The 18347-nt window shown below is 39.8% G+C and overlaps 2 protein-coding genes across 5 annotated transcripts in view; one reads left to right on the top strand and one right to left on the bottom strand.

The window, feature by feature from the left end:
* The window catches only part of ILDR1 (immunoglobulin like domain containing receptor 1), a 258601-nt gene that overhangs the window by 91307 nt on the left and 148947 nt on the right, over positions 1–18347 (bottom strand).
* Positions 1–18347, top strand: part of CD86 (CD86 molecule) — a 68141-nt gene that overhangs the window by 43632 nt on the left and 6162 nt on the right. For 3 of the 4 annotated variants that reach the window (XM_047099382.1, XM_047099381.1, XM_047099383.1), the window contains exons 3-5: positions 5423–5758; positions 8056–8361; positions 11520–11669. In XM_047099382.1, coding sequence (XP_046955338.1) covers positions 5423–5758; positions 8056–8361; positions 11520–11669 — 792 coding nt within the window. The remainder of the gene's footprint in view (positions 1–5422; positions 5759–8055; positions 8362–11519; positions 11670–18347) is intronic. The other variant, XM_047099384.1, reaches the window with a different exon arrangement.

Genomic DNA, 18347 nt, shown 5'->3' with positions numbered 1-18347 from the left:
TATCTCAGTGAGGCAGAAGAATTGATGGAGTGGTGGTAGTAGAAGGAATGAAGTGAAAAGACAGGAAGTGGTGATAATAAGGTGAGGTGCTTGATATTGAGAGCTTTTAGGAGATATAGAGGTAGAATTTTGGTCTGGGGTCTGGTCCAGGGAGGAGATGGCTGGGGTTGCGTGAACAACAACACCATTGGACAGAAAGAGGACAAGAAAGTGGGAGGCCCGACACTGTGTTCATGAAGCTGAAATCACCTAGCCAGGGGCAATGAAGGAGAAGATAGGAGAAGATAACTATAGCAAGCCGGATGCTCAGATCTTCAGTGAAAAAGGGGCACTTAGGAAGAAGACAGGTAACAGCAGCCATGAGGGGTCATGGATGGTATATTCTGATGGCTTGTACTTCAAAGGAGCTGGGGTTTTTTTAATGTATAATGATGTGTTTTCCATTGTACGTTATACAATGCTTCATATATTTTAATAGATAATATTTTATAAAACATATAACATATTTTTATAACTTTATAAAACATATAGATATTATGTTATATATATATATGTATATATATATGTATATATATGGTATATAGGAACCATTCAATGAGGTAGAGGACAAGAACATTTACAGGGGAGGAAGAGAGTATCTGTTGCTATATAAATAGCAGTATTCAGCAGGTAGTTGAATATGGATATCTGGAACTCTAGTAAAAGTGACTGGCTGAAGAAAAGCATCTATGAATTATTAGCTTATACTTGACAGGGCAATAGAGAAGAAAAGAATCCAGGGGGGTAGAGAAGAAAAAACATAGAGAGTAGAGAGTAAGGAGAAGATCAAGAACAGGCACTTGAGATAATCAGCATTTAAAGAGTGATCATAGAAAACTGACCAGGAGGTCAGAGAATGGGAAAGATGAGAGTTTCCAGAAGGAGATATGGTCAACACAGTGACATTCAACAGTGTGGTCATATAACATGAGGTCTGAAAGAGCTCTGAATTTGGCATTGGTGGGAAATCACTGACAACCTCTGTGAGGGAAGTTTTGGCAGAGAGGTGGGGGACAGAGCCTGGGGGTGGAGGCAGCAATTGCTGCTTACTCTTTCAGAGAGTTTGACTATAAGAGAAAAAGAAACTAAAAGCAGTAGCGAAGGAAACTGCTGAAGTAACTGCTATGAGGGAGAGTAAGTAGGGTAATCAGCCCAGAGAACAAATTAAGTGAGACGGGAGACTACAGACTTGTAATGTCATCAGTCTGAATAATTGAGTAATTTCCCTGGTACTGCTTAATTATTTAGTTGTAAGAACAGGTATGTAGATCAAAAATTAAATGTTCTTAGGATGAATTCTGTACAGCGGGGCAAGTTTATTGGCAAAAGAATGATTGGAAAGATATACTATCATCTAATATGATAGCCGCTAGCCATATACGGCTATTTATATTTAAATTAATTAAAATTAGGGACACCTGGGTGGCTCAGTCAGCTAAGCATCCGACTCTTGATTTTGGGTCAGATCATGATCCCAGTGTCATGGGATCAAGCCCCACGTCAGGCTCTGCACTGCGTAGTAGGAGACTGCTTGAGATTCTCTCTCTCTCCCTCCACCTCTCTCCCCTGCTCCACATGAGCTCCTCTTTCTCTCTAAAATAATAATAAAAAATACTAAATTAATTAAAATTAAATAAGATTAAAAATTCATTTTCTCAGTCACACTAGCTACATATCAAGTGCTCAATGGCTATAGTGGCTGGTGACTGTCACGTTGGTCAGCACAAATATAGAACATTTCTATCATTGTAGAGAGGTCTTTGGTAAGCACCACACTACAGGGTCTAAACTGGATAGAGCTGAGGTCTTGATGAAGTCAGAGAACAAACTTAGGTGGAGTAGTCAGGAGCAAATGTTGGAGGAAGATATATTGTGGACAGAGATAATTACATTGAGGTTTAGGATTCTAGGAGCAGAGATGTTCTTGGTGAAAAGGTTCAGGGTTATGTCATGGGAGAGGTGCTGCTGAAATAGCCTGTGGATGAAGATCTTTGAAGTGGAAAAGACCAAAGAAACTTGAAGCAAGGTTGTTGGTGAACTTATCCATACTGAAACCATTCAAATTGATAGTAATAACTGGTTGGAAAGAAGGATCTTGCATCTACTGCCAAAATCCTCAGTGAGCAAAGAAGTAATGACAAGTGATTAGTAGTAACAGCAGTGAGAGAGGTGAACACCTCAAAAGGGGAAGGGTGTTCCTCAAGGTCCTCTCGAAGTGTGCTAAAACAAGCAGTAGCTGGGGACAAAGGGTGGCCTTCAGGTAGGCCAGATTCCAATGAAAGCACAACCTTGGGGGAAATATTTGATGAAGAGATTGAAGATGTAGAGGAGTTTATTACAATGGAATGAGATTTCCAGGGGGCTTGGTAAAGCTTTGGAGGAAGTTTAGTAAAAGAAGAAAAATTTATGAGTATAAATAAGTATAGTAACATGAGAAGAAGATGGACCTTGAATGTATAAGACATGCATTTGGGGTAGTGGCCTGGAAAGACTAAAGTCCCAGGTGTGGTCGGAGACCTCACAAGGTCATAACACTACAGTTTTGTGTAACTTTTAAACATTATATTGTTAAGAAAGTCCTCAAGTATCCTTTGAAACAAACTTCTCTACTTGATCAGGGAGGTGTCTAGATGGATTCTTGTGTGCCTAGCTCCTGACATCATCATAGCAATTAGTGATAACTAGACCCAGACCTTTTCTGTTACCTAGATGCTGGTCAAGGGAGAGAATCTCAATGCTTAACCACCAGTGGAGTCTCAATGAGTCCAGTAACTGGGTGACCTAAGGTGTGGAGTCATAACAGGGGAGGCCTAAAGCCACTTAGGAAAAATAGATCTTGAGCTAAATGTTCCCCACATTGTCAGAGAGGGAATTAGCTGTGTAGCTCTGAGTGATGTCATGTAAGCCAGTGGTTGGTGAGGAACTTGGAATGTAAATTGTGAAATACTTTCAGTTCCACTCAAGATGGGTCTCAGAGTGATTTCTACCCTAGAGTGAGGGGAAAGGGAGGAGGGACAAATAGGAATAAATTGTTCCTATCACTATCTTCTTTGTTCTACTCCAAAGACAGAGGTAGAGATCCTCTCTTGCAGCTTCTCAAACTGAGCTGTTGTTAAAATGAAGATTCTGACTCAGTAGGTCTGGTGGTGGGGGTGGGGCAGAGATTTCACATTTCTGTCCAGTCCCCTAGTGATGCCCATGCCTTTCACTTTTGATTGGTAGTTGAGGATTGGGGCAGTCAGATGGGTGGAAGGAAAAGCCCTTATAATCTTTGGGAGGAGGGGTGTGGGACCTGAGTCAGAGAATTTAGACTGATCTGTGAGTGGAAAGAGTGAGTAGGAAGGAGAGAGAGGTTCTGCAGAGAAACAGTCATAGACAAAGAAGACAAAAAGAAGAAGCCAAAGTTGAAGTCATTTCCAAGCCCAGAAGACACAGTTGACCACTAAGCAATAATTTAATGTTGACCATTAACTGGTAGAATTTTCAACTATGAGTTTGGTTTCGCCTTTACGTCATCTGCCCTATATATATATATATATATATATATATATATATATGGTAAATTAGCGATAAAACCAGAATGAGTTTCCCCAGAGATATAGCTACTAGAAGCTTTTACAGCAGGTGGCACTCTTACATTATCATTCAGAGTTTAGCAAAGAAGTAGCAGGAGCCCTCGGATTGCCTTGTAAGGCAATGCTGTAAATTGTAAGTAAATCTTCCTTAGGTTCCCCTTTCACAGTTCCAGGTACTCAGGTAAATTTTCTCACCACCCTCCAATATGGGAACACATCCCATACAGATGTTGCATTTTATACTTGCCAAGTGTTTTACAGGGTTCTAGTGAGCACAATGCAACAGTCAGTGATTTGAACTTGTGCTAACTCTCAAGAGTGCCCAGAGTCCTCTTCCCTTAGAGTGCAAGACCACCCAACCCTCTTGATTATGTGTTCTCACTGGGCCACACTTTGAATAGTTCAATTTTGCCAAGTGCATGTCACTGTTATATGTCCTACTCCCTCTTAGAAGAGGAACCCACTGATCAGATCAATTCAATTTCTCCCACCACCCTCAAAGAACACCTCAAACGAAACTCCTCTCATCTCTCTCACCAACCTGCTCTCCTTTCCAGCTTAATGTCAACATCTCTTCACTGAAGTCTTGAATGATGAAGCTTTATTCAAAACCCACCCTAACATTCTCCCCAGGGTGGTATTTAACTTTGTATTAACTAAGAAACAGCATTTCATTTCCCACTAACCCTGCACTTCTCACCCACTACTACTTAATTTCTTGGCCAACTCATACGTAATTCTGTGACTCAGAACAAGTCCTACAAAAACCCTATAATCAATCACATTTAAGGAGTTAGGTGGCCCACATCCCTTCCACACTTCACTATGTCCTCAGGGGTGAAAGCCTTTATCTGAACTTTCCCAGCATGTCCTCCAGGGGTTGTAAAAATTTCCAGTGGCAACGCATATGGGGAAGAGCAAGTTTCTCGTACCTGGGGTTTCCCCAGTACTCCAAAGGCACATCCTCACCTTCTCATCTATGATTCATTTCCAGGATTTTATTCATGTACCTTAAATGGTTTTTGACCACCACAAACCCAAAACAACCATCATATTGGCACAGTTCTCCTTCTGATCCCTGAAAGAGCTTAGGGAGGTCACTGAAAATAGAGGCTTTGGTTGACCGTGTCATTTCCAAACTGCTTTATATCCTTGGGTGAGCTGGCCATGGAAAGCAGTATTCATGAGGGAAGCTCTACAAAGGGAACTGTTTGAATTTCAAAGATATTACTCAATGTAATACCCAACTATCAAGGCATAATGAAAGGGAGGGAGTATCAAATTTGTTGCCATTATCAGAAATCTTTCAACTATAGCAGGCCAAGGGATAAGCGGATAGGGAAGGGAAGGGAGAACTTTTGGTGATGGCATAGAAGTAATGGACCTTGTAACAGCTACAATGAAGAGAATCAATATTCAGGTTACAGGAAGGTTAATAGATGGATGAATGTAAATGTATTATCTAACTCTGCTGGTTTTCCCTGTCTTGGGATTTAAATTCACAGAACCATAGTACTTGAAAGATTCTTGGAACACTTAGTCCACCCCTTCATTAAACTGATAAGGAAAGTGCATTTCATAGTGGTTGCAGTTTGCACAAAGCCCACTTTAGTTAGCAGTGGAGTGAGAGAGAACAAAGGTCCCATTCTCCAGATGCCAGTATATTGCACATTCCAGAGTTTAATATCTAGTTCTTTAGTATCTGTACTGGTGAGATAGCATCTGGGTATTGTATAAAGATAAATGGAGTTGTTTTTTCTTTTTCCTTCTTGCTTCACCTTCTCCAATCTCCACCTTTCCTTTTTTAGGTGTTTCTTCCATGAAGAGTCAAGCATATTTCAACAAGACTGGAGAACTGCCATGCCATTTTACAAACTCTCAAAACATAAGCCTGGATGAGCTGGTAGTATTTTGGCAGGACCAGGATAAGCTGGTTCTGTATGAGATATTCAGAGGCAAAGAGAACCCTCAAAATGTTCATCTCAAATATAAGGGCCGTACAAGCTTTGACAAGGACAACTGGACCCTGAGACTCCACAATGTTCAGATCAAGGACAAGGGCACATATCACTGTTTCATTCATTATAAAGGGCCCAAAGGACTAGTTCCCATGCACCAAATGAGTTCTGACCTATCAGTGCTTGGTATGTAATCAAGGGCATGTTCAGATCCCTGACCTTCTCAGATGAGACTGCAATGAACAGAGAAATGTTGCAGGGGGTAGGGTTGGGGAGGTGAGAGGGGTGGGGTGGTACCTGGAGAGAGAAGGCAGGGGCCAGCCATTTCTGGGAAGTCCATTTGAAGGGAAGGCAAGGTTTGGTAATAGGGAACTGAAAGTCCTTGTACTTTTTATAGATTGCTTCTGAAGGATCACCAAGAATCTGCTTTGGGGGCAAAATAAAGCTAACTGAACAAAGTTAATGTGGCCAAGGGAAAACCATGGGTAATTTGGCCATTACTAAGTTTACAAAGCTATATAGGCCTCAGATTTCTTTTATGTTCATTTTTTCCTTTGGTCCAAGATTTCTCACCAACTAAATCTTTGCCTAGAGCAACTAGCAAAGGTAATAGCTGATTGATCTGGGTTTTTTCTTCAACCACCTGGAGGTCACTTATGAGTTGTTTGCTGACCAACCAAGAGCCTGGTTGACGAAGGGAAATAACCCAGAACACATAATCCCCAAAAGTGACAATTCAGCTCCTCTTTTTTTCCAGGCCCTGAAAAGTCTACATATCACTACAGTTTTTTTTATTATAATACAGTAAAATTAATTATTTTATTTTGATGCATAGCTCTGTTGATTTTGACATATGTATAGATTTATGTAACCACCACTACAAATAGGATATAAAACATTTTTGTCACCCTAAAAATTTTTCCTCATGCTGTATCACTTTATTATCATATCCTCTCCATATGCATAACTCCTGTTTTGCATCCTACAGTCTTAACTTTTGAAAACGTCACTTAAATGGAGCCACATAGTACGTAACCTTGTAAGATTGGCTTCCTTTTTTCAACATAATGCCTTTGAGACTCATCTAAATTGTTGCATGTATCAAAAGCCTGTTGCTTGCTATTGCTGAGGAGTATTATATTTTATCCACTCAGTGTATGGCAAGACATTGGGTTGTTTTCAGTCTATTACAGTTGTTTTGGGTCTATTATAAATAGAGCTTCTGTAAACATGTACAAGTTTTTGTGTGAATGTTAAGTTTTCATTTCTCTCAGTTAGATACCCAGGTGTGAGATTACTAGATTCAGATTAATTTTTAATGAAACTGGAAAAGGCAGATCAACACTGATTTTGAAAACGCAGAGTTAAAGCAAAGGCAAAGTAGAAATAGAATGATGAGTTGCTCCCTTTAAGCTTTATGTGATTTAAAGTAGGCTGCAGGACTTTTGGAACATTTTGTACACATGCTAAATAAATGTTTTTAAAGTATGGCCAGATACCATTGAGAAACATGGTGTGTTTTAGGTGGGACACAATCATTTTTCCAACCTGTGATTCCACAGATATTGTTAAGGAGGGCGAAGTAGGTAGCACCATGGCAACCCACTTTCTACAGACTCCATAAAGTATAGGCAGGGTACTTACAAAACTTACAAAAACAGGGTACTTACAGCAAAACTTACAAAGATGACATGCAAATCACTGTTAAAGGCAATCTACTAAATTATAAATTAGTATGTAGAACCTGAAAGCTACCCAGTGACTACTGAAGAAGAACAGGGATCTGGCTGGCAGAAGGGGCTAGGTGCCAGTGATCCTCAATGGCCACAGGAATCTGAATGGCAAACCAAGGCAGGGGAATCTCTGTGTTTATCAAGATCATATATTTTCCCTAAAAATGGCTGGGTTCGACCTTCATCTTGTACATGATGTAGAAAACTTGACAGTTATGCCCAAAACCAATATTCTGAATTTCTAAATCCAAAATCCCCATCCACTCACTTACCACTATCTTGCTTGGGGTTCTGGAAGATATGGCCCAGAGTATGCCAGCACCATAAACTCGGCTGGTGTCAATCCCTTTCTGCCTCCTTAGTCTGGCAAGCTGGAACGTACCCCACGAGACGGCTGAGTTCTAAAGTCACACCAGTTCTCCTTCCCAAGACTCCACTCTCCAGCACAATGGCCTCATTGTGAATCTTTGGTGACTCAATTTCAGCCCTCCTTTCACTCAGAGAGTACCCCCCTGATTTGGGTAAGCTGGAAGTAAGCATAGTCCAAAACTCTATTCTTGAAAAATAAATGTGGGGTCATTATGAAGCTCTCACCATGGACTGAGGCCCACAATTTACACACCTGGAGGCTCCCAGATGTGCCCCCAGTGAGTTCCCAGATCAGAGCGTTATTTGCAGTTGTCTTCTAGACACATCTAAATTTAGACTGATTTCTTTTTTTTTTTTTTTGTCTCTTTATTCTGCTTTCAGCTAACTTCAGTCAACCTGAAATAACAGTAACTTCTAATAGAACAGAAAATTCTGGCATCATAAATTTGACCTGCTCATCTATACAAGGTTACCCAGAACCTAAGGAGATGTATTTTCAGCTAAACACTGAGAATTCAACTACTAAGTATGATACTGTCATGAAGAAATCTCAAAATAATGTGACAGAACTGTACAACGTTTCTATCAGCTTGCCTTTTTCAGTCCCTGAAGCACACAACGTGAGCGTCTTTTGTGCCCTGAAACTGGAGACACTGGAGATGCTGCTCTCCCTACCTTTCAATATAGGTAAAGCTGCTTCCCAAGACTATTTCTTTCAACAGGTATTATACACAAATGGTTGAGGCAGATCACTCAATGTGCCTTGCTTGCCAGGAAACCTCCAATGGGGTCATTTTTTGGTGCTATTAGGGAGGACTCAGACAGAGGTCTCCTCTCCATCTGAGTGCTGCAGGGTCCCAGAAACTATGAACGCATGCTGCACTTGAGGAAGTATGTTCTTAGCCCAGTCTTTTGGGCTACCTTTGGATAGAATATTTTGAAATTCAGTCAGAAAATGCAAGATTCCTCCAGGCTAGAATTCTTCCATTCATTCATACACACAAACACACACACATCATACATACATTCATACATAACAGTACATGCTGAGTATAGAACCATTCTACACATTGTTGACTGCAGACATGAAAGCTGAAAGGTATAAGACATGCTCTCTGCCCTCAAGGACCTTCTAATAGAATCAGAACTCCATGATGTAAACACATGGAAAACTTGATTTTAAAAAGGTTGGAGTTAGAGTCTAAAGCATATCCCATGGAAATATGTGACCAAATTTAAAAACAAGAATGACTGATAATCAGTTTTATAGACATTCAGAGGTAGGTAACTTCCTTGGGAATTCTTCCTAAAGGAAATGGGATCTTAAAAGATAACTGGGCTTTAAAATTATGGTGAAGAGATGACAGGCATCAGACTAGTGGTTTCCTAAACAGAAAGAAAAATTCTCAGCATCCAGGCTTAGAAGGTGAGAAGACCGGGGCGCTTGGGTGACTCAGTCAGTTAAGCATCCAACTCTGGCTTAGGTCATGATGTCATAGTTTGTGGGTTTGAGCCCCATGTTGGCCTCTGTGCTGACAGCTCGGAGGCCGGAGCCAGCTTCAGATTCTGTGTCTCCCTCTCTCTCTCTCTCTCTCTCTGCCCCTTCCCTACTTGCACTCTCTCTCTCCCTCTCAAAAATAAACATACATTAAAAAAGAAAAGTGAGAGGACCACAATCAATTCACAGTATCTGATATGGGCACAGGTGGTGGTGTGGGCATATGCACCAAGGAAAGACTCAGAAGCAGAAGTTCTTGTGGCATGTTGACAGTATAGTACAGGGTCCAGTCTAGTTGGAGGAAAGGGCTGACGATAAAGCAGTGTCTGCTAATATGAGCCTGACATTTTATTTTTTTAAAACAATTTTTTTTCAACGTTTATTTTTATTTTAGGGACAGAGAGACAGAGCATGAACGGGGGAGGGGCAGAGAGAGAGGGAGACACAGAATCGGAAGCAGGCTCCAGGCTCTGAGCCATCAGCCCAGAGCCCGACGCGGGGCTCGAACTCACGGACCGCGAGATCGTGACCTGGCTGAAGTCGGACGCTTAACCGACTGCGCCACCCAGGTGCCCCTAGCCTGACATTTTAAAGTCTGGCTTTGCCCTGGAAGAAATGCATCCATATTTGAGACTTCACTTGTGAGGAGCAGTAACTCCAAGATTCTCTCCTGGAATAAAGGGACACACTGCCCTTATGGCTGCTTCTGATCCTGACCCCTTTTCCCACGCGTCTGCCTTCTGCTTACCTTGGCCCCTTCTCCAATTCTCCCTTTTGGTTTTTTCCTCTTCTAAGGCATCCATTCAACTTCTTTCTTAATCCTCTAACCCTGCTGTTTCCTCTCTCCTGGTGTCTCATTGTTCAAACATAACTTGGTCCATGGACACATTCTTATGGACAGTCCTTGGGGCCAACAAGCTTTACCGGTGGCCCAATCCTTTCCTTCTACTGATTTCCTCCTGCTAAGACACTTCTGCCTCTGAGAGTCCAGTAAATAGGCCACATAGCCTGTCCTGGTTGCTTCACTGTAACCTCTGTTGGCCTAATAGTAGCTTCTCCTAAGCTATCCCTGAGGTTCAGCACCTGTTTGGAGCCAGCAATACCACCTAACATGCCTTGGGGCCTTCTGCCATGGCTTCCTCTGCCATGCCTCCCACAGTCTACAAATGAACAGGGCATTACCACCACTGTAGCTTCATCATGTCTCACCTTTCTGCTGTTTCTCCACTACTGTCAAAACTTTCCCAGCTATCACCATATTCAGAAATGTTTTAGCTCTAGCTGCCTCAGGAAGCCAGGGCTTGCCTCTCTGTATCCCTGTTCTATGGCTTGATCAGAAATTGAGTAGACCCTGAATCAAGGAATCTTTTTGAGTGTCAAAAGGTAGCAGTCTCCATGTTATCAAGTATAACTTCTCTGTACTGGGAATGCCAAACAGGCTCAAGTGGGATAAACTGGGACAGACTCAAAAAAGTGTTGAATATGGCCTGTAATGGCAGCAACTCCTTTTCTTAATGTCTTAGGAACAAGGTATGGATCCACAAATTGCAGCTAAACTAATAGGTCAGTGGTTCCTATTTGCCTGTAATTTGAGATTAACTATTGAAATCATTCCCATAAATTGTCTATAAAATGGGCCACTCAGTTATAAGCTTTCTCTCCAAAGTCTGTTTTTCAACTTTGTAGAAACTTAGAAGTCCCCATGCAGGAAAGAATGTCCTGACCTCCCAGGAGCTGATTCTAAACCGGTTTCCTCAGGGCATGAAAAGATATCAAAGGTTTTCTAGTAGGTGATACATTCTGAAAGCCCTGCTTTTTCCACTGTGACCTCAGTGGAAGAAACAAATAAACAAACAAGCAAAACTGGAGATAGGAAGCTGTTATATTTGTCCAAGTGAGGTATGTCTGACACCTGATCTACAGATGATAGTGGATGGAAAGATTATTATAAGGGAAACTTCAGGACCCCAGGGCTTGACTACGCCTGGGCTGAGGAAGCATGCTGCTGCACAGATGACTATACATTCAAAACCTTCAGCATGGGTACCATATCCATGCACAGAACCAAGGGCCAGTTTGACACTCTTCTTCTAGATCACAGTCCTTGTCATCCCAACCTCTGGGAAGAGAAGGTAGCTTAGTCCAAGCATTTGGCCAGGAGCAATGGCTTGGTTCTTAGCTGTGAGGCCCTGTGACTCGGGCTTTCTATGGCTTCAGATTGTGGATTTCAGGCTCCTCTGGCAGTAGAACCCTGGGGAGATGTTGACTTGTAAATGAAGACAACAGTAATTATAAACCTTTTATAATCAACCTTCCTGGCTGATTGAAAACTTGTGGTCATTTCTAGATGCACAGCCTAAGGATAAAGACCCTGAACAAGGCCACTTCCTCTGGATTGCGGCTGTACTTGTAATGTTTGTTGTTTTTTGTGGGATGGTGTCCTTTAAAACACTAAGGAAAAGGAAGAAGAAGCAGCCTGGCCCCTCTCATGAATGTGGTGAGTCAGTGCTTGTCCTCTCTACAGATTGCTATTTTGCAGCTACCTCCTGATCAGCTGCCTTCTGGAGCTCATTGACTGAGCTCAGACTGGCAAAAAGTCAGCAAGTGGCTGGAGGAAAAGGTTTTCCCTCAGACTTTGTAGCCCATATAGATGGGACTCAACATTGCTCTGGATTTCTAGGAGAGGCAACATTTCTAAGGTTTACAAAGGTACTTCTGGTTTCCAGACAAAGCTGATTATTCCTTGCTTTACCTACCTCACTTCATGAGTTCACTGTGAACATTTAAATGAAGTAAAATGGTGAAAACACTTCTAAATGTTAGTGATTATGGACCTGGCAGAGTTCAAGCAGGGAAGCTTGGTGGGAGGAGGGGAGAATTAGATGACCATAAGATTCACCTTCTCATCTCTAAAAGTCTAGGTTTCTGAGGAAAAGAAAGTGGGATGAATTGTTCCCCCTTGACTTGTTAAAATAATATTATTATAAAAATAATAATAAATAAAATATAATATAAAATAATATTATAAAAATAATATTAACTTTTATTGATTACCAAGTATTACATACCCATTACCAATTATACTGAAAGTAAAAATCATCTATAGTTCCACAAGAAAGAAATAGTTATGTAGACAACATTTTGGTGTATATATTCCAGATTTTTCTGGAATCTATGTTATTTTCCATAATTGGAATAATATTATAGGACTGTTTTTCACAGTTTGGATAATACCACATGTACTGTTTTCTAACTTATTTGTACTAAATGTAGCAAGAAAATTTTTAATGTCAGTAAGTATCATTCTATAGCATCATTTATTTTTTTTCTACAGCATCATTTTAAATGGCTGTGAGATATTCCATTTTGTGGATATACCTTAATTTATTTAACTAACTCCATATTGGTAGACACCTAGGATGTTCCCATAGTTTTGCTATTATAAATAGCACTGCATTGAGCAGCCTCCTCATTGACTTTTATAAAAGTGGCCCTGTGCTTAATGGGGGACAAAGTTGCACCTGGCTTTATAATAATCTTATGCTTCTTTGTGGTTTGGGCTGGTTTGGGCAAAGTTGTAGAGTAAGGTTGGACTTTATATCAGTAATGCCTGTAGTAGAAGTTTGGTTGGTGGTAATAATTAGGTAACCTTCTTACTCACTTTGGTAAAAAGCATCAGATGAGTAAATGCTTCAGATCAGCATCTTATTTAAGATTTCAGTATACTGATTTTTTTTTAATGTTCACAAATGATTTTATTTATTTATAATTTTTAATTTAAATTTTAGTTAACATACAGTGCAATATTGGTTTCAGGAGTAGAGTTCAGTTAGTCATCACTTAAATACAACACCCAGTGCTCATCATAAGTGCCCTCCTTAGTACCCATCACCCATCTAGCCCATCTCCCACCCACCTCCCCCTGTCAATTCACAGTTTGTTTTCTATCATTAAGAGCATCTTGTGGTTTGTTTTCCTCTCTCTCTTTACTCCCTTCCTTCCCATATGTTCATCTGTTTTGTTTCTTAAATTCTACAAATGAGTGAAATTACATGATATTTGGTATTTGTCTTGCTCTGAGTGACTTATTTTGCTTAGCATAATATATTCTATGTCCATCTACATCATTGCAAATGGCAAGATTTCATTCTTTAATGGCTGAGTAATATTTCATTGTATATACATATCACATTTTCTTTATCCATTCATTAGTCAATGGACATTTGGGCTCTCTCCATAGTTTGGCTATTGTAGATAATGCTATTGTAAACATTGGAGTGCATGTACCCCTTCAAATCTGTATTTTTGTATCCTTTGGGTAAATACCTAATAGTGCAATTGTTGGATCATAGTTTAGTTTTATTTTTAGTTTCTTGATGAAACTCCATACTGTTCTCCAGAGTGGCTGTACCAGTTTGCATTCCCACCAGCAGTGCAAGAGGATTCCCTAGTCTCTGCACCCTTGCCAACACCTGTTCTTTCTTGTGTTGTTAATTTTAGCCATTCTGACATTCAGAAGAGCATGGGACTCTTAAGATTGTGAGTTTGAGGCCCACGTTGGGTATAGAGATTACTTAAATAAATAAATAAATAAACTTAAATACATAAATAAATAAAATTTTGGGTCACCTGGCTGGCTCAGTCAGTGTACTGATTATAAGATCCACTAGAAAATAGATGGATAACATTAGCAGTCATTCATTGCATCCTATAATGTGTATTTTTTTAAGTTTATTTATTTATTTTGAGAGAGAACAAGAGGGAGAGCATGAGCTGGGGAATGGCAGAGAGAGAGAGGGAGAGAGAATCCCAAGCAGGCTCTGCACTGTCAGCAGGGAGCCTGATGCAGGGCTCAATCCCACAAACTGTGACATCATGACCTGAGTGGTAACCAAGAGTCTGACACTCAACTGACTGAGCCACCCGGACAACCCATCATCCTGCTATATTAAAACAAAACAACACAGGAAATTGGGGACTGATTATCCAATTTCAATAAATGAATACTAAGCCTATGGTAGAGTCATTCAAACCACCAAAGTATGTAGTGTGCTGATATAATAATAGATTTCTATGATATGAAAGTGTAAAATTCAGAACACAGGGTCAGATGTAGAGATATATCGTGGTTATCAAAGCTTTGACTTCTCAAGGTGACAATTTTGAGCTTTTTGTTTCAATCTCATTGCAATTTAGAATTAGCTAAATGTGCAGAAGCAGGCTTCAGCTTGAAAATAAGCTGTTTCCTAAATTTTCTTTTACTTTGGAATGATTAGCCCACAAATGAAACAAAGAAGAAATGGAGAAAAGGAGAGTAAGAATGTTTCTTCCCCCAAGAGGAAATCAGAAAAATTCAGGAGAATAGACTATAGAGTTAAAGAGGATGTGTGTGTATACATGAAAGAAGTTGAAAGGGGGTTCAAGAAGCTTTGTATTTCAAATGACAAGATTTCCTTCTTTTTGATGGCTGAGTAATATTTCACCACATCTTCTTTATCCATTCATTGTGTATACATATCACATCTTCTTTATCCATTCATTAGTCAATGGACATTTGGGCTCTCTCCATAGCTTGGCTATTGTTGACAATGAGGCTAATGGAGGGAGATGAGTGGGGGATGAGCTAGATGGGTGATGGGTATAAGGAGGGTACTTGTTATGATGAGCACTGGGTTTGTATGTAAGTGATGAATCATTGAATTCTACTCCTAAGACCAGTTTTACACTGTATGTTAACTAACTAGAATTTAAATAAAAATATGAAAAGAAAAAAAGAAGCTGTGTGTATGCATATGAAATAGTCAAACTGAGCTATGAATGATAAAAGGCAGAAAATAACAAGAGAACATAGCACATATATGACCTCTTCCTCCCAAGAATGTGATAAAGAATATTTCTAGGGAAAGTTTGATCAGACAATCACCTGTGCTAGTGAGTTTGGTCAAAGAGAAGAGTCTTGATATCACTGGAGGAGGACATGTTCCAAGTAACCATGCTATGTAGATGTGTTTGTAAATTTGGGTTCTGTAGTTCAGCAATGTCTGCACGTTGCCTTGTGGATACCTCTGGCACTGCCTATATGATAGACTAAACAATGTCCCCAAAAAGATGTCCACATACTATTCACAGAACCTATTGTGTTATCTCACATGGCAAAAGGGACTTTGCATATGTAACTAAGGTAATGACTTTAAGATGGTGAGATAATCCTGAATTACCCAGGTGGGCCCAATTTAATCACATGAGTCAGAGTATCTTTCCCAGGCTGGGTTAGAGGGATGAGATGTAAGAAGGAGAAATCCAAAGGTTGAGACAGACTTAACCCATCATTGCTAGCTTTGAAGATGGAGAAGGGGCCGTGACGCAAGAAATGTGGGTGGCCTCTAGAATCTGCAACTGGCCCTCAGCTGAAAGCCAGCAAGGAAATGGAGATCTCAGTCATAAAACCACAAGGAACTAAATTCTGCTGACAAATAGACATGGAAGCAGTCATGATCCATCCACAGAGACACAAACTTACTGATAACCAGTAGGAATTTCTCCAAAAATGGAGCTTCCTCCTAATCCAATATTAATCTGTTTCTCAGAGGAGACAGCCCTCTAGCTAAATAATTTGGCATCAGAAGTCTTTTCCAGTGTTTGTTCGGTAATTATACTTTTTCTATGCCCCAACCATCCAGATTTACTCTGTTCAGGCTGTTAAATGAATAAAAGGGAAATGCCACAGTTCTTCTAGCTCGTTTCTAATCTCTCTTCTCTTTTTTGATTTGTCAAACAAAGCAGATTAGGCATGAGAAATTGTAACCTTGAATTACTGTCTTTTCCCAATCAGAAGTTACCCTATCAGCTTACCCATTGGGGAGAGAGACTAAAAATAGCTCCTCCTGAAGTTTTACTTCCTCATTTGGGTCTTGTGTGACCGAAATCTGTATGTAATAGAGCCCTAGCAACCAACAGTTTTTACAGTTTGCCTCCCTCCACCAAACCTGGAAGAGTCTCAGCTCTTTCAGGAATGACTTCTTAAAGGGCAAGTGTCTTTTCTGGAATAAATAATTTTAACCACTGTTTAGACAGAAACCTTCACAGGACTTAAAAACTGAAAGTTGGTGATATCATCACATCTGGCCTTCAGAATGCTAAATTTGTAATCAAATACACAAGATTAGAATCTGCTTTTTTGTTGTCTGCTTTCATTTTAAAATAGAAGCTTTTTTTTTTTTTAATGGTGATGGTTTTGTCATGGGTATGAAAGGACAATATAAATATTCTATGTTGGTCCACAGACATCTGAAAAACTGTATTCAGCTATAAGCATTATTTTTAAAAAAGGAACCTTGACAAAAACAAAACCTAGCCAGATATATAAAGTGTCTAGAAGTTCAGTCAAATAAGAAATAGTTCAAGTAACTGAGGATGCTTAGCCAGAAAGGAAGCTTTGGGAATGGGAAAGGTGTTCCCTTCAAATATCTGAAGAACTGCCATAGAGTACAAATATCATACTTAACTGTGGCTTCAAAGGGCATCTCAGTGCATGATTATAAGAAGAAGTAAGGAGGGGTTAAGCGGCCGACTTCGGCTCAGGTCATGATCTCACGGTCCGTGAGTTCGAGCCCGGCGTCGGGCTCTGTGCCGACAGCTCAGAGCCTGGAGCCTGTTTCAGATTCTGTGTCTCCCTATCTCTGACCCTCCCCCGTTCATGCTCTGTCTCTCTCTGTCTCAAAAATAAATAAACGTTAAAAAAAAAAAGATTTAAAAAAAAAAGAAGGAAATAGACTGAGTTGTAAAAATTAAAAATTTTTTGGGGCGCCTGGGTGGCGCAGTCGGTTAAGCGTCCGACTTCAGCCAGGTCACGATCTCGCGGTCCGTGAGTTCGAGCCCCGCGACAGGCTCTGGGCTGATGGCTCAGAGCCTGGAGCCTGTTTCCGATTCTGCGTCTCCCTCTCTCTCTGCCCCTCCCCCATTCATGCTCTGTCTCTCTCTGTCCCAAAAATAAATAAACGTTGAAAAAAAAAAAATTTAAAAATTAAAAATTTTTTAAATTTAGTAAATTTTTAAAATTATATAGAAGATATAAACTTCTTCCTCCCATGTAGGATGAACTGCTACAGGAATTTCCCTCATACTGTAAACAACTGGAAATCAGACAAAATATGAAACAACTGTTTTCAGACTTTGGACAACAAGCTGTAGAAAACTGTAATCCCTGAAAGAAGGGAAAAGATGAGATGGGCTGTATGATTGCCCCCAAACTACTACTTAAAGTCAGTTTCCAGACTGCTCTGATAAGGAAAGAAAACTACACATATGCCTTGGGAACATAAATGGCCAAATGCTTTACAAAATTACCAACTAAAGTCTAGCAATATATTAAAAGTATGATACATCATGATCAAGTGGGGTTTATTCCAGGAATATAAGATAGGCTCAATATAAAAAAATCAAGCAATAAAATTCACCATATTGGCAAACCAAAAAGAAAAGCCATGTAATCATGTCAGTGGATACAGATAAAGCATTTGGCAAAATTAATACTCATTCATAATTTTCAAAAAGAAAGAAAAACGCTCATAAAAGTAGGAATATAGAGGAACTTCCTCAGCCTGACAAAGGACATATACCAAAACCTTCAGTTAACATCATATTTAATGATAAAAGACTGACTGTTTTCTCCATAAGATCAGGAATGAGGAAAAGATACCACATTTAAATGTATTATATTTATTCAAAATTTTCCTGGAGGTCCTAGCCAGTGCAAAATCTAGAAAAAGAAAGAAAAGGCACACGTGTTGGAAAGGAAGAAGAAAAACTGTCTTTTTTTCAAAAATAGCATGATCATGTTTATAGAAAAGCCCAAGGCATCCATAAAAAGCTATTAGAACTAATTGTGTGTAGCAAGTCTCAAGATACGAAGTCAATACACAAAATCAAAATCAGTTGTATTTCTACATACTAACAACAAACAAGTTGGACACTGAAAAAAATTTTAAATACCATTTAAATACAAATGCTACTGTAGCATCAAATAATATTAAAAGGTTAGGAGTAAATTTTTAAAAATAAGTACAAGACCTGTACACCAAAAACTAAAAAATATTACTACTGACTAAATTAAAGTAGGCCTAAATAATTGGAGAAATATGCCATGTTCATGGATCAGAAGAGTAGATATTAGGAT

This window comes from Lynx rufus, unplaced genomic scaffold, assembly GCF_022079265.1.
Source record: "Lynx rufus isolate CCGP_SWC_20201006 ecotype Redwood Valley unplaced genomic scaffold, mLynRuf1.p SCAF_5, whole genome shotgun sequence".
Taxonomy (NCBI): domain Eukaryota; kingdom Metazoa; phylum Chordata; class Mammalia; order Carnivora; family Felidae; genus Lynx; species Lynx rufus.
The sequence above is the reverse complement of the archived record's forward strand: the minus strand, read 5'-3'. Positions and strand labels throughout refer to the sequence as shown.